Source organism: Gracilinanus agilis, chromosome 6 (assembly GCF_016433145.1).
Source record: "Gracilinanus agilis isolate LMUSP501 chromosome 6, AgileGrace, whole genome shotgun sequence".
NCBI lineage: Eukaryota > Metazoa > Chordata > Mammalia > Didelphimorphia > Didelphidae > Gracilinanus > Gracilinanus agilis.
In genome coordinates, this window is record NC_058135.1 from 258,842,985 (window position 1) to 258,855,756 (window position 12,772).

General features: G+C 35.9%; 1 protein-coding gene across 1 annotated transcript in view; it reads left to right on the forward strand.

Annotated features, from left to right (window-relative positions):
* Nucleotides 1-12,772, forward strand: part of PDHX (pyruvate dehydrogenase complex component X) — an 83,836-nt gene that overhangs the window by 20,578 nt on the left and 50,486 nt on the right. The window contains exon 3 of the mRNA XM_044682407.1: nucleotides 5,632-5,732. Within this exon, the coding sequence (XP_044538342.1) occupies nucleotides 5,632-5,732 (101 nt within the window). The remainder of the gene's footprint in view (nucleotides 1-5,631; nucleotides 5,733-12,772) is intronic.

Here is a 12,772-nt window from a genome sequence, read left to right on the forward strand (position 1 = left end):
GCAATTAAATTGTTGTGACTTTGTGTCTAAGAAAGTTTCACCTTCATCAATAATACAATCTCTCAGAATCTATTTCTAGGTTTCTTATTTCTGATGAATTATAAGAACCCTAGTTATTTCTGTATTAGATATGCTGGCCTGATATTATTCTCAGTTCTTGAGGCATGGTTCAGTCACAGAGTAGTGTTTTAGGGACATTTATAAGAAGATTAATTTCACTAAATTTCCAGGCCTAATTAGACAATGTCAAAGAAGATTCCTTAGACTCACATTTGTCTCCTTTTAGCCCACTGTCACTTGATAAGTTATTCATCTATATTATAATGGGGGAATATTAAAAGGAGTTTATAGATGGATCACCTCTTCAGGCAGTGTGATATAATGGAAAGGCCAGTGGCAGGATTTGCTGTAGAGAGGAAATGGGACCTCCTCCCAAACTCTTCAGCTCATCCCTTTTTGAGTACCTTGATTCCCATGATACTCTTAAGAAACCTGGCTCATTTTTACATATGAAGTATGACATTTTATCCTTTAAAAGAAAATAGTTATTGTATTTTGGAGGTAGCCACCAAGTAACCCTTCATGGGGTATGCTGAACTAAAAGTTCAGACTTTTCTTTTCTGACCTTTTTGTCTCATTAACTGTTATAACAAAAGTTGAGTCACTTCCCATTGAAGATTGATGAGTTTTCTTCTCGGTGAGAAGTTGAACTAAATTATCTCATCTCCTTTAGCTATGAAACTTTGTGTTTCTAAAATAATAATGAATAATAATAAGAATAGCTAGAATTTATGTAGCATTTTAAGGTTGAGAAAGTATTTTACAATATTATTTCATTCTCACATCAACCTTGTAAGAGTGAATGCTGTTATTTTCCCTATTTTATGTGAAGGAAACTGAAGCAGACAGAGGTGAAGTGATTTGCCCAGAGACATACAACTGTCTGAAGTAGGATTTGAATTTCCTTTCCTGACTCCAAATCCAAGGCACTGTGTTCTGTTCCACCTGGTTGCCTCTAAAATATGATAGCTTTTTATTTTCTTTTTAGAGACTAGGTATAATCCCTTGTTTAGCAAATATTATACTTATAGGTTAATTTTGCTCATTTGATGAACATACTAAATAATAATTTTATAAGGGTCATAAGAGTACTTACTTATTTCATTACTGTATGAGTCAAAGAACGGATCAGTATTGGAAGGTGAGTGAAGAAATACTTTGAGGATTGTGTCATGATTTTGATTTCTCCTGAGAGTCAAACCGCATCATATTCCACATCTTTGAGATATCTTATTACTCTTTTAAAAAGCATATTGCAGGAATGTTTTTTCAGGATAAATTTTTACTGTAATTAACGTGGTCAAATTTATCCCACAATTTTATATGACAGACCTTTACTACTAATTTATATGAAGTACTTTTAGTTTTTCAGAGGAAGAATTGCATAAAAATATTCTTTTGCGTGTTTTTTACCACACATACACACATACACACGCACGCACGCATATTTATAGTGCCAGAGAGGCATTTTTCTGAGATGAAGCATTTGAGGCTATATCCTATTAGGTATCTGACTTCCCTTTGACACATTCTTGTTATTGACAAAATAATGTGGATAGTTATTGGTCAAGACCCCCAAAAGACAGATTCAGGAGGGATAAATGTTTGGAGCAGTTTGAGAACCTATTCTTGGCTTTGGTTTCCCTCCTTTATGATGTGCCTCATGCTATGGGGTTTTGTATTTATAAGAAATGATCATTTTAGTGATGACAGTATTCTTACAGTGATTATTACAGATATAGCTGTAATTATCATGGGAGCTGTAATTGCCAAAGTATCAAAATTGCAGATGATGTCAGGCAGAGGTTTTTTAACTTTTCATGTTCTGGATCCTTTGGTCAGTCTGGTGAAGCCTAGAGATATAACTCTTGCTCAGACTCATTTTAAATGCATAAAATAAAATAGATTATGTATATTATCAAGACATTAGGGGAGGGAAGGCAAACTCACGGATTTTGGCTAAGAATCTCTGCCCTAACAGGTAATGGAAAGGTACATGGTTAGGTAGGTAGGCTATAAGGTGGACAGTTTGAATAGAGAGGAAGTAGGCCAGAAATGTAACAAGAGTAACAGATGGAGAATCCAGTGTTGTACTTGTGTCTGTGGAATATTAAAGGAACTACATGATGCATCTCCTTTTTATTAGGCAGATCTCAGGATTTCTTATATTAGTATATTTTCTTAACATTTCACTGGTCATTTGGATTTTTTTTTTTTTGAGTTGAGTCAAGTCATCCTTTGCATACAGAAAATTAGGAGAAAGTAAATGAAGCGAGGCCAGCTTTATAGAATTTTTCCCTTCAAATCTCGGGCCGGCTGGTTTTAGGACATAGAGGAGACAGGCAGAAATCCCATAATTTTAACCATTAATCTTCTGACAGTGAATTTCAACTGGACTCATAACATTTTATTGAAGCACCATTTTTCTCTAAGTAATCTTCCCAAACCTAACAGTTTTAAAATTACATTTGGAACACTGAATTTTTTTTTTTTCCTTTAACAGCACAAAGATGGCTAGACAGTGCAACAAAGCTGCAAGAGAAGTGTTTGGCTATGGCTAATGCTAGGGGCTGTGAATCTTTCACAAAGAGAGAAGGGGTAAATTCTATGTAGTCAAAAGCAGAGGGGAGTTCACAGCCCTTTGCTATCAATATAGTACTTCATGCATGAGATGCAGAAGGCTGCTTGCTTCCTTGTTGGATTCTATCTAGTACAATTCTTCCTTGGTCACATAGGGTTGTCTCTCAAAACTGAGGGCATGGAAAGCACTCTCCATCTCTTTGCTGAATTTGATGTCTTCAGTGTCTCGGCTGATCATAGAAGTCACATATTCTTGCAGTAATTCTTGGCCATCCTTGTGTTTAGATACACAATGCCAAGGATAACTTCACGCTCTGGTTCTGGTTTTCTTTCTTCCACCGCCCAGTGAACTGAAGTGAATGGGATCTGTTGTGATAATTATTTTTAAGAAATCTAGTCATAACACCCCCCCTCCCCCCAGTAAGCCAGACTGTAAAAACTGAAAGGCTTTTTAAAAAGTGAAGCTTAAAGAACAAGAAGTACATCAGAATTGGGACACACTTTCCAGTGTTTCAGATTCTTTTGACTTCTGATAGTACAGTGGCCACAGGTGGACCCTTTTAGCAGTTCAGTTCTGTGTGATCTATGTGAGGATGTTGGAATGGTAATTAGTAAAATGAAGATCCAGATAAGTTCAACTAGATGGATGCTTTGAAGGGTTAAAATTTTTGGTAGGAGTTTGAACAAAGGTCAGGAGAACAGGTTGATAAAACACAAAACAATTAGTTTATTTTGAGAAAAGTTCAGATAGAAGATAGAAAAGAGGAAGGTGAAAATAATATTATAACTATACCTAAAATCCTAATCCTAACTAAAATTTCTAAAAGAATCCTAAATCTATCTCCCTTCGGGGGCAGTTTCTTCTGCCAGGACCAGACCTAGCCTACTCTGCCTACACTATCTAAGAATTTAGTCACCAGCTACTTACCTGTCTAAGGTAATCAATAGGTATTAATCACCTACCAAGCTGTTAGTCTTAATTCTGTTTTCTCTTTCCCCAACTGTCAGTTAGTGTCTAAGCCAGACCCAGAGATAAAAGCCCTGTCAACTGACACTTTTATTTTTATCTCGCCTTTGTCTCTTAGGTAAGGGAACCTTCAACTCCCTTTCACAGAGGCTGTCAGTTAACTGACTCTTACTGAGAAATGTTTCTGCTCCTCTCTCTCTTAAAGGGACAGGGGGAGAGATTAAGAAAATTTCTTTAACAACACAGAAGAAATGTGTGTAGGAAACAACACAATTCAAAGAATCCAAAGGATTGATTTGATCACTTATTAAAGATTAAAGTCTTAGAAACTGTAAGCTAGTCTTGATTTTAGAATTTATCCAATAGACAAACAACAAAAAAGAGGCAGTTTTTTCCAAAGGAAAAAAGCTCCAGAGGAGAAACTTTTTTTTTTTTTTAAAGAAGTTCTTGATAAAGCCAACAGGGGTCATCAGTGTTATTCTGATGACTGCAAATGCTGTTTTGCAGAAGTATTCTTACCATAAACGTTTTCTGCTTTTTAAAATAAAAAGTGAAGGGAAATTTAACAAACAAATTCACTGGTCCTTTAATTCTGACAGCTTCTTCCCTCATGGGGACGTTACTTCCCATTTTTTAAAAAAACATGATATCATTGGAGTTTTAGAATTTGAATAGGATCATAGAATTTGAGACTTGGAAGAGAACTTAGTAGTTGTCTAGTTAAACACTTTGATTTTGCAGATGAAGAAATTGAGATTTAAAAATAGAAAGTGACGTCTGTTCCTAACGTCTCAAGCTATTTAAGTGTTGGGGGAGAAGAGGTTGTCTTCTCAGGTGCTCTCAGATCTTATCTCTTTTGCTCCTCTTCCCCATTATTATATGTCTTTTCATATCAAAAGTTTCTACCTCACATTTCTGGATGAGATGTTCACACAGAAATATTTTAAGAGGGATACTTTCTACTTGAAATTTGCTTCTGTTATTAAAACAAGTCAACCAGAATATATAAGATTATGTGCCCTGGGACTACTTACCTCATATGTTCTAGTTTTGAGGACAGTTAGAGGTTAAAATATTTCTTTTTTTATTTTAGACATCCTTCGTAGATAATAAAGTTGTGTTTTATACATGCATACACATTGTATAAGTTTACACATATACTATTTTCTCTCTAACTGCCTGTTGGACATGTTTTATTGCATGTCCCAGAGAATCTAATTCACTAGATTAAAACTGAACTTAATCTATTTGTATCCAAACGCATCCATCTTTCAATCTTAAATTCTTCCTGTCAGGGGCCTTTCTGTCATCCCTTTTTCAAGGACCAAGTTTTGGAGCCATCCTTGACAGCTCATTTTTTCTCAGGTCCTGTCTCCAATCCAGTCAGCTACCAAGTCTTATTGATTCTCCCTCAATGTCTATACATCGCATCTATCCCCTTCCTTCTGCTCAGTTGGCCACTGACCTAGTTGAGGCCTCCATACTTTCAGTCTTGACTTTTAGAAATACCTCCTACCTGATCTAGTTATAGTCAGTCTCTTTCCACTCCAGGTCATCCTGCATACCTTGACACAGAATAGAGATTTTGTGAATCTCAGAGCTTCCCTTTCCATGTTTGGCATGTAAAGCTGTTGAATATATGACTTTGGCCTCTATTTCTAAGGCAGGTGCCCTTTTATTTTGTTTCTCTGTAGCCATATTTCATCTAGTAGATGTTTTGTAAATGGTCATTGATTAAGCCAATAATTATCTTTTTTAAATATCTTTTTTATAAAATACCTTTATGAAATTATTATTTTAGTCAAACATTCCCAAAGTTCTCTTTCATATATTTCTATTGGTAGTTCTTAGGAATTTTGAAGCATTTCTGTTTATGAATTAAAAATTCTAATGGCTTGAAGAAAAATTGAGACCATGGTTGCCCTTGTTCTAAGGCTACAAATAACTACCAGCCATTGACATATGCAGCTTATGACATTAAAAAAAAAAACAGAGACAAACAAAGCTCCCACCTTGTTTTCTAGGTGAAACAGTGAGTGCTGGAGATGCATTATGTGAAATCGAAACAGACAAGGCTGTGGTCACGTTGGATTCAGGAGAAGATGGCATTTTGGCTAAAATAGTGGTAAGCTACAGTTTTTAGATATAAAGCTTTTATAATTCTGTTGCTTGATTTATCATTTAAAATACTTAAAAATATGTAATATAAATACACATTCACATTTGACTCCACTATATTGTGTAAATAATGCAGAGATTTGGTTCCTAATCATTGGAAAATTCATTATACTTTATTGATGAGAGAAAAACTTCATTCAAACTTTGATTTTAGTCTGATTTTCTTTATTACATTGGACTGGGTCCATTATCTGAAAATCAAAGGGATATAGCTACTGTGTATTATTAGAATCTTTAAATGAAGGTTGGAATACCAGCAAATTAAATGCTGATGACAATAATTGACTTTCTTGGCAGTAGATTACCATAAATGTTTGCTCAGGGGCATATACTAACTATCTGCTGCTTGCAGACTGAGGCTGTTGAGTCTCTTGACCTCAGGAGTTCTGAGCTGCATTCTGCCAAGCTGACCCAGTGTCTGTACTAAATTTAGTACCAGGGCCATCAGGCTCCTAATGGGCCAGTCCAGAAGTGGAGCAGGTCAGGGCTGTGTACCAATCAGCAAGAGATTAAGTTTTTGATTGGTCATTGAACTTCCAGCCTTGGGGGTGGGGGAGATGGTGTTTAACTCTTACCTTCCATCTCTAAATCAATACCATGTATTGGTAGCAAGACAGAAGACCAGTAAGGGCTAGGCAATGGAGTTAATGTTAAGTGACTTGCCCAGGGTCACACAGCTAGGAAGTGACTGAGACCAGATTTGAATCCAGATCCTCCTGATTCCAGTCCTGGTGCTTTTTCTACTGTGCTACCTAATTGCCTCTCACAACTTTCATTTGAAAGAGTATTTTGATGAGATGACAGATTTATTGAAATATACAGGGGTGTGTGTGTGTGTGTGTGTGTGTGTGTGTGTGTGTGTGTGTGTGTGTGTGTGTCTATGCACGTAACTTGTTTTAAAGTTACATGTTATTTTGGGTTTCTGTAATGCTCCCTTGTGTAGGAAGTAGAAATTTTCAGCATTGAATTTGTGTCCCCATTGTGCATAAGAACTTTGTTGTATCATGTGGAAACTACATTCTTTTTATTTCTCTTTTTTTAAAAGATTCTGATGTAATGAAAGGTTCTCCATTTATCTTTCACTCACCTATTAATGTTTTTAGAAGGTGCTTAGATGGTAATAATAGCTCCTTTAATGATCCAGATGGGCACTGGTTAATTAGGAAAGTAATATATAAGAGAATTACAGGTTGTGAAATGTTATTCCATTTTTTTAAATATCTCAGGTAACACTAGCAAAGGATTAAAAGGCTGTTAGTATGTAGAATGACTTTTACGTGAATCCTCTTCAGAAGAGACTTTCACATAAGACTAGAAGAAATGCTTGACAAGGAAAATACAGTATAACTATGAGAAGGAAGTTCTTAAGCATTTTTAAATTCCCAGGTTTCATAGGAAGTGATATTTAGCATTCATTACAGAGGAAAAACAATAAAACTTATTCTGTACTTATTAAGAAGGCTAGAACATATTTGAAAAGAATTATATATTTCTGATCTAGTTGTTGCCTCTAGGAAAAACTGTATTTTAAAAATCCACATTAGTTGTCTGAAGTTTTGACTGTCTCATGAACTCAACTCAATGTTTTTAACCATCTTTGCCATGGAGACCTCTATCCAAAATGTCTTCTTTCCGTTTGTGACCATTTCTTTTTGCTCTATTTTTGAAGGCGATAGAGAATAACCAAACTATTTCCTTCATTTAGTAATTCAAATAATAGAGGGCAATAACACAGTGCCCGAAGTATTTAATAAATAATTGTTGATTGGTTTTCTTCAAATTACATAGCCATTGCCACTTCTTGTGATTTTTTTTTTTAAGAAGCCAAGAAACTTCATAAATTCTAGCACTATAAAACCTTTTCTTGTAGGTCCCACATTTTGCCCATGTAATTACTTTGATTATGTTTGCTGCTCAAGGACCAACTGTAATATGCAGTATTTAAAGTGGCAACTGCCACCTTGCACCCCCAGAAATATGACTACTCATTTCTGCATATTACACAACCAAGCTAAATATTGAGTGCTTTAGTTTTTCTAGCCTATAAGTTCTTGGACCATGACTCTTGAGGTTAAACACATCAAAACTGTACGGTACTGGCTAAGAGACAGAAGGGAGTATCAGTGGAATAGACTTGGGGTAAATGACGTCAGCAAGACAGTGTATGATAAATCCAAAGAGCCCAACTTTTGGAACAAAAATCCACTATTTGACAAAAACTGTTGGGAAATTTGGAAAACAATATGGGAGAGATTAGATTTAGATCAACATCTCATACCCTACAACAAGATAAATTCAGAATGGGTGAATGACTTGAATATAAAGAGGGAAACTATAAATAAGTTAAGTGAACATAGAATAGGTTACTTGTTAGATCTCTGAGAAAGGAAAGATTTTAAAACCAAGCAAGAGTTAGAGAAAATTACAAAATGTAAAATAAATGATTTTAATTATATCAAACTAAAAAGCTTTTGTACAAACAAAAACAATGTAACCAAAATCAGAAGGGAAACAACAAATTGGGAAAAAATCTTTATAACTAAAAACTCTGACAGGGGTCTAATTATTCAAATATACAAGGAGTTAAGCCAATTGTATAAAAAAATCAAGCCATTCCCCAATTGATAAATGGGCAAGGGACATGAATAGGCAATTTTCAGATAAAGAAATCAAAAGTATCAATAAGCACATGAGAAAGTGTTCTAAATCTCTGATAATTAGAGAAATGCAAATGAAAACAACTTTGAGGTATCACCTCACACCTAGCAGATTGGCTAAAATGAAAGAAAGGGAGTGTTAATGAATGCTGGAAGGGATGTGGCAAAACTAGGACATTAATGCATTGTTGGTGGAGTTGTGAACAGATCCAACCATTCTGGCTGGCAATTTGGAACTATGCCCAAAGAGGGATAAAAGATTGCCTGCCCTTTGATCCAGCCATACCATTGTTGGGTTTGTACCCCAAAGAGATCATAGATAAACAGACTTGTATGAAAATATTTATAGCTGTGCTTTTTATGGTGGCAAAGAACTGGAAAAGGAGGGTATGTCCTTCAATTGGGGAATGGCTGAACAAACTGTGGTATATGCGGGTGATGGAATACTATTGTGCTCAAAGGAATAATAAACTGGAGGAGTTCCATGTGAACTGGAAAGACCTCCAGGAACTGATGCAGAGTGAAAGGAGCAGAACCAGAAGAACATTATACACAGATACTGATACACTGTGGTAAAATCGAATGTAATGGATGTCTGTACTAGCAGCAATGCAATGACCCAGGACAATTCTGAGGGATTTATGGTAAAGAACGCTACCCACATTCAGAGGAAGAACTACAGGAGTGGAAGCAGAAGAAAAACAATTGCTTGAACACATGGGTTGAGGCAGACATGATTGGGGATGTAGACTCGAAACTACCACACCAATGCAACTATCAATAATATGGAAATAGGTCTTGATCAATGACACATGTTAAAACCAGGCAAAATGTGGATCAGCCATGGCGGGGGGAGCAGGGTGGGGTGGGGGGTAAAGGGGAAAGTAAGAGCATGAATTACGTTAACTTTCCTAAAAAATAAATATTAATAAATGTTAAGAAAAAAAATTGTTCACCTTCACTCAACATTCCAATCCTCTAATGTTTTGGCTCTTACCTTCTTCTGACCACATCTAGATCAAGTTTAAATATTAATGTATGAAGAAGTCTTCTAACATACCCCAAAATGGCACCACACATCATAAACTGCCTCTCCGTCATTCCTACCAGCTACAAACAGGTGCCCCTCCTGGGGCAGTGGAACCAACCCAACTAAAGTAATAGGGCATCTCCGACTGATGGGAGCGTGGTTGGGTCACTCCCTCTGCCTCAACTACCCAAGGTTCTGTCCTGAGCCTCTTTCTCCTTACATACTCTTTCAGTAATCTAATTGCCACTTACTGTTTAAACATGAGTTTAATTCTACTTTTTATGCAGATGACACCCACACCTAGTTCCAGAAATTGACCTCATATTTCCTCTTAGACTTCCTCTCTTTTGAATTTCCTTATTTCTGCCAAAGGCACCTCTAATGGAAGACTTCTTTTAGATGTTTATAATCTTAGCCTTGTCTTGGACTCCTCAGGTCCCCTCAGTGCATATGGCTGATCACTTGTCACATCTTGCTGACTCCATCTTCAGAATATCTCTTGCATCTGACCTTTAACTTCATAGACCACCCAGCCTTCAGGCTCTCATTCTTCCCCCTTAGATTATTACAACAGCCTGTTGTTTCAGGTCTTGCTCCTCTCCATCCTGCTTCTAATCATTTTCCCTAAATGCAGCTCTAAGCATTTGACTCCCATATTCCTTCAACTCCGTTAGTTTTTTTATTGCTCACAGGAAAAATATAAACTCCTCTGTTCAGCTTTTTAAAATCCTTGATGACCTTGACCCAACTTATGTTTCCAGTCTTATGGGATGTCGTTTTCCTTCCCATACTTTGTAGAGATTGCTATGCGCACTAGCAGAATTAATGTGGACATCACTGTGTTAACAAACCTCTCTGTTATGATGGATTCTTTGTATGCTCTCCAGTATTGAGTATTGGTTCTCAGCCAATGAATGAGCTGTAGATCCTTTAAAGGTATGGAGTTACTCCAAGGTATATATGATTGCATATAGGATCCAAACATTGTCATTTTGATTTTCATTTAGCTCACTCCACCCTTCCACATCTGTCTTTTCTGTGTGACTCTTCTTCATCTCCTCCCATCACTTCACCATAGGGAGTCCTCCCAATGGATCAGAGACATTCCTTTTTTCCTCCTGATATCATGTAGATACTATTACAGTATAAAGGTTATTCCTCTCTTGAGACATGACTAGCCCATATTTTTTGGTCCTAGATTACTTGCATTTCCTTTTTATTTTCATATTTGTAACATATTGTAGTCAGCTCATTATTCTTCATTGCTCTCTAGATAATCTTTAATTTCAAGCTACCCAAGACTCTTTTATTCTATGACTTGCCCCTATAGAAATACTTCCCAAAATTTTTTTTAAAATGTATAAAAAATAAACAATTTTCATGAAAATATAAATTCTCTTTCATTTGGGGGTTATTAAAAGAACTTTATAAATTTCCCAAAGGGGATCCAGCATACTGTCTTCCTTCTATCCTATACTGGGTCCAACTCATTATCCATTGGAAGAAATTTCTTCAAAATACATACAAAATTTTTTTTTAAGTATATAGCAGAGTAACACGAAGTTCCACTTAGGTGGACAATTTTCACCATGACAAGGAACTAGTTGCACAGATTGCTAAAAATAGTTAAAAGTGGTCTATTGATTGTTTCACTCTTTTCACAGCATTAGGAAACTAGATGAACAGGCAGGATTCATTGACCTGCTGACATTCTTGTGCCAGTGCACACATTCTCTCTCTCTCTCTCTCTCTCTCTCTCTCTCTCTCTCTCTCTCTCTCTTTCACACACACACACACACACATACATACACACACACACACACAGAGCTGTGTGTGCACATGTGTATTGATAGTTGAGTTCTGTTTTTCCTATTCAACTGTTTGCCTCATAGAAGGTTTTTATCTACTTGACTTTTCTTGTTTGTATAGCTTAGCTCCATTCTTTAGATAAATTGTAGATTTTTGGAGGCTCTGCCATGTTGTAGAGCTTGGTACAATCCACACAATTTCTTCTGCAAAAAATGACATCTGGAGGACTCCATAAGAGTTCTCCCTTAAACCTTGGTTTCTGTGCTGAATCTCCTCCATAGCAATGGAGACTAATAGTTTAGATATCGCTGCTAAAGTTAGATGCTCTTTGACTTTGATTTTTTTAATGTACAGTGAAAATATAAGGTAATTTAAATCACCATGTTGATATAAGTCCATTGTATTACATGGTGATGGTCACTGGAATAAAGCTTGACTGGCTAGTTCTAAGTCTTACCTCTTTTTAATATAAAAATCTTTCTGAATTGATAGTATTTTCAGTCTAGATGCTTGGAATTGTATTTTGAATTGCCAAGAATGTCAGCGGGTCTGTGGCAGCTATTTTCTGTCCATGGTGAAAATTGCATACCTAAATAGAACTTTGTGTTATTCTGCTATATATTTTATTTTAAAAATCACATACCTTTGTCATAATGAAATGTAAAATATGCATAGTTTTGGTAGAAAAGGGATAAAAAAACCCAGGATATTTTCAGAAGTAGAACTGATAACTGGAATCATGGCCTTAGTTTTTTTTTTTTTTTTAATTTACATTTAATTTTAAATAGAGAAGTTACCTTTTTATTCTTACTCATTGTGGAGTGTTGGTTCTTTCCAAACATATTCTCATAATTCCTGGTTTTGACCTGAAATTTAGGCATAAAAAGGTTATATTTTACTAAGAATCAGAAAATTGTAACTTGAAGCAACCCTATTAGCACAATAGCCAGAATAAGTAACTTCCATTAGGTAGGCAATCTTATGATTTATTTATTTTATTTTAATTAAGGCACTAATTTAAAATATAAGTTATTACTTACTAATTTCATTATTCTGTACATTATGTGCTCATTTCCCTTCCACAACTTGTGTTCAGAGCCAACACAAAGTCTTCCTTCAAAGGGCCTCTTTTCTAATGGTGAGGAAAAAAAATGTCTTTAACAGTAATGATGTCTTCAAGGAAAATGTGACAAGTGTAGAAGAGATAACTAGACAAAGTAGAGGGATGACTTTGAAGAGGCAGAGATAACTTTATGCTGGGGACATGGAAAGCTTCATAAGAGTAGGAGACCTGTCCCTAAGGGTACTCCCAAGTTGTAGGGAGCCTCCTGACCAATAACTGAGTCTTTATTTTCCTCCAAGGCTTAGGTCATTAACCTGGCTTCTTTGGGCAAGTAGGTAAGAACTAGGTTTTAAAAGACCTAAATGTTAGGTTAAAATGGCAATTAATTGCCTAGTACTATTCTATGACATGAAGGATGCTGCCTATTT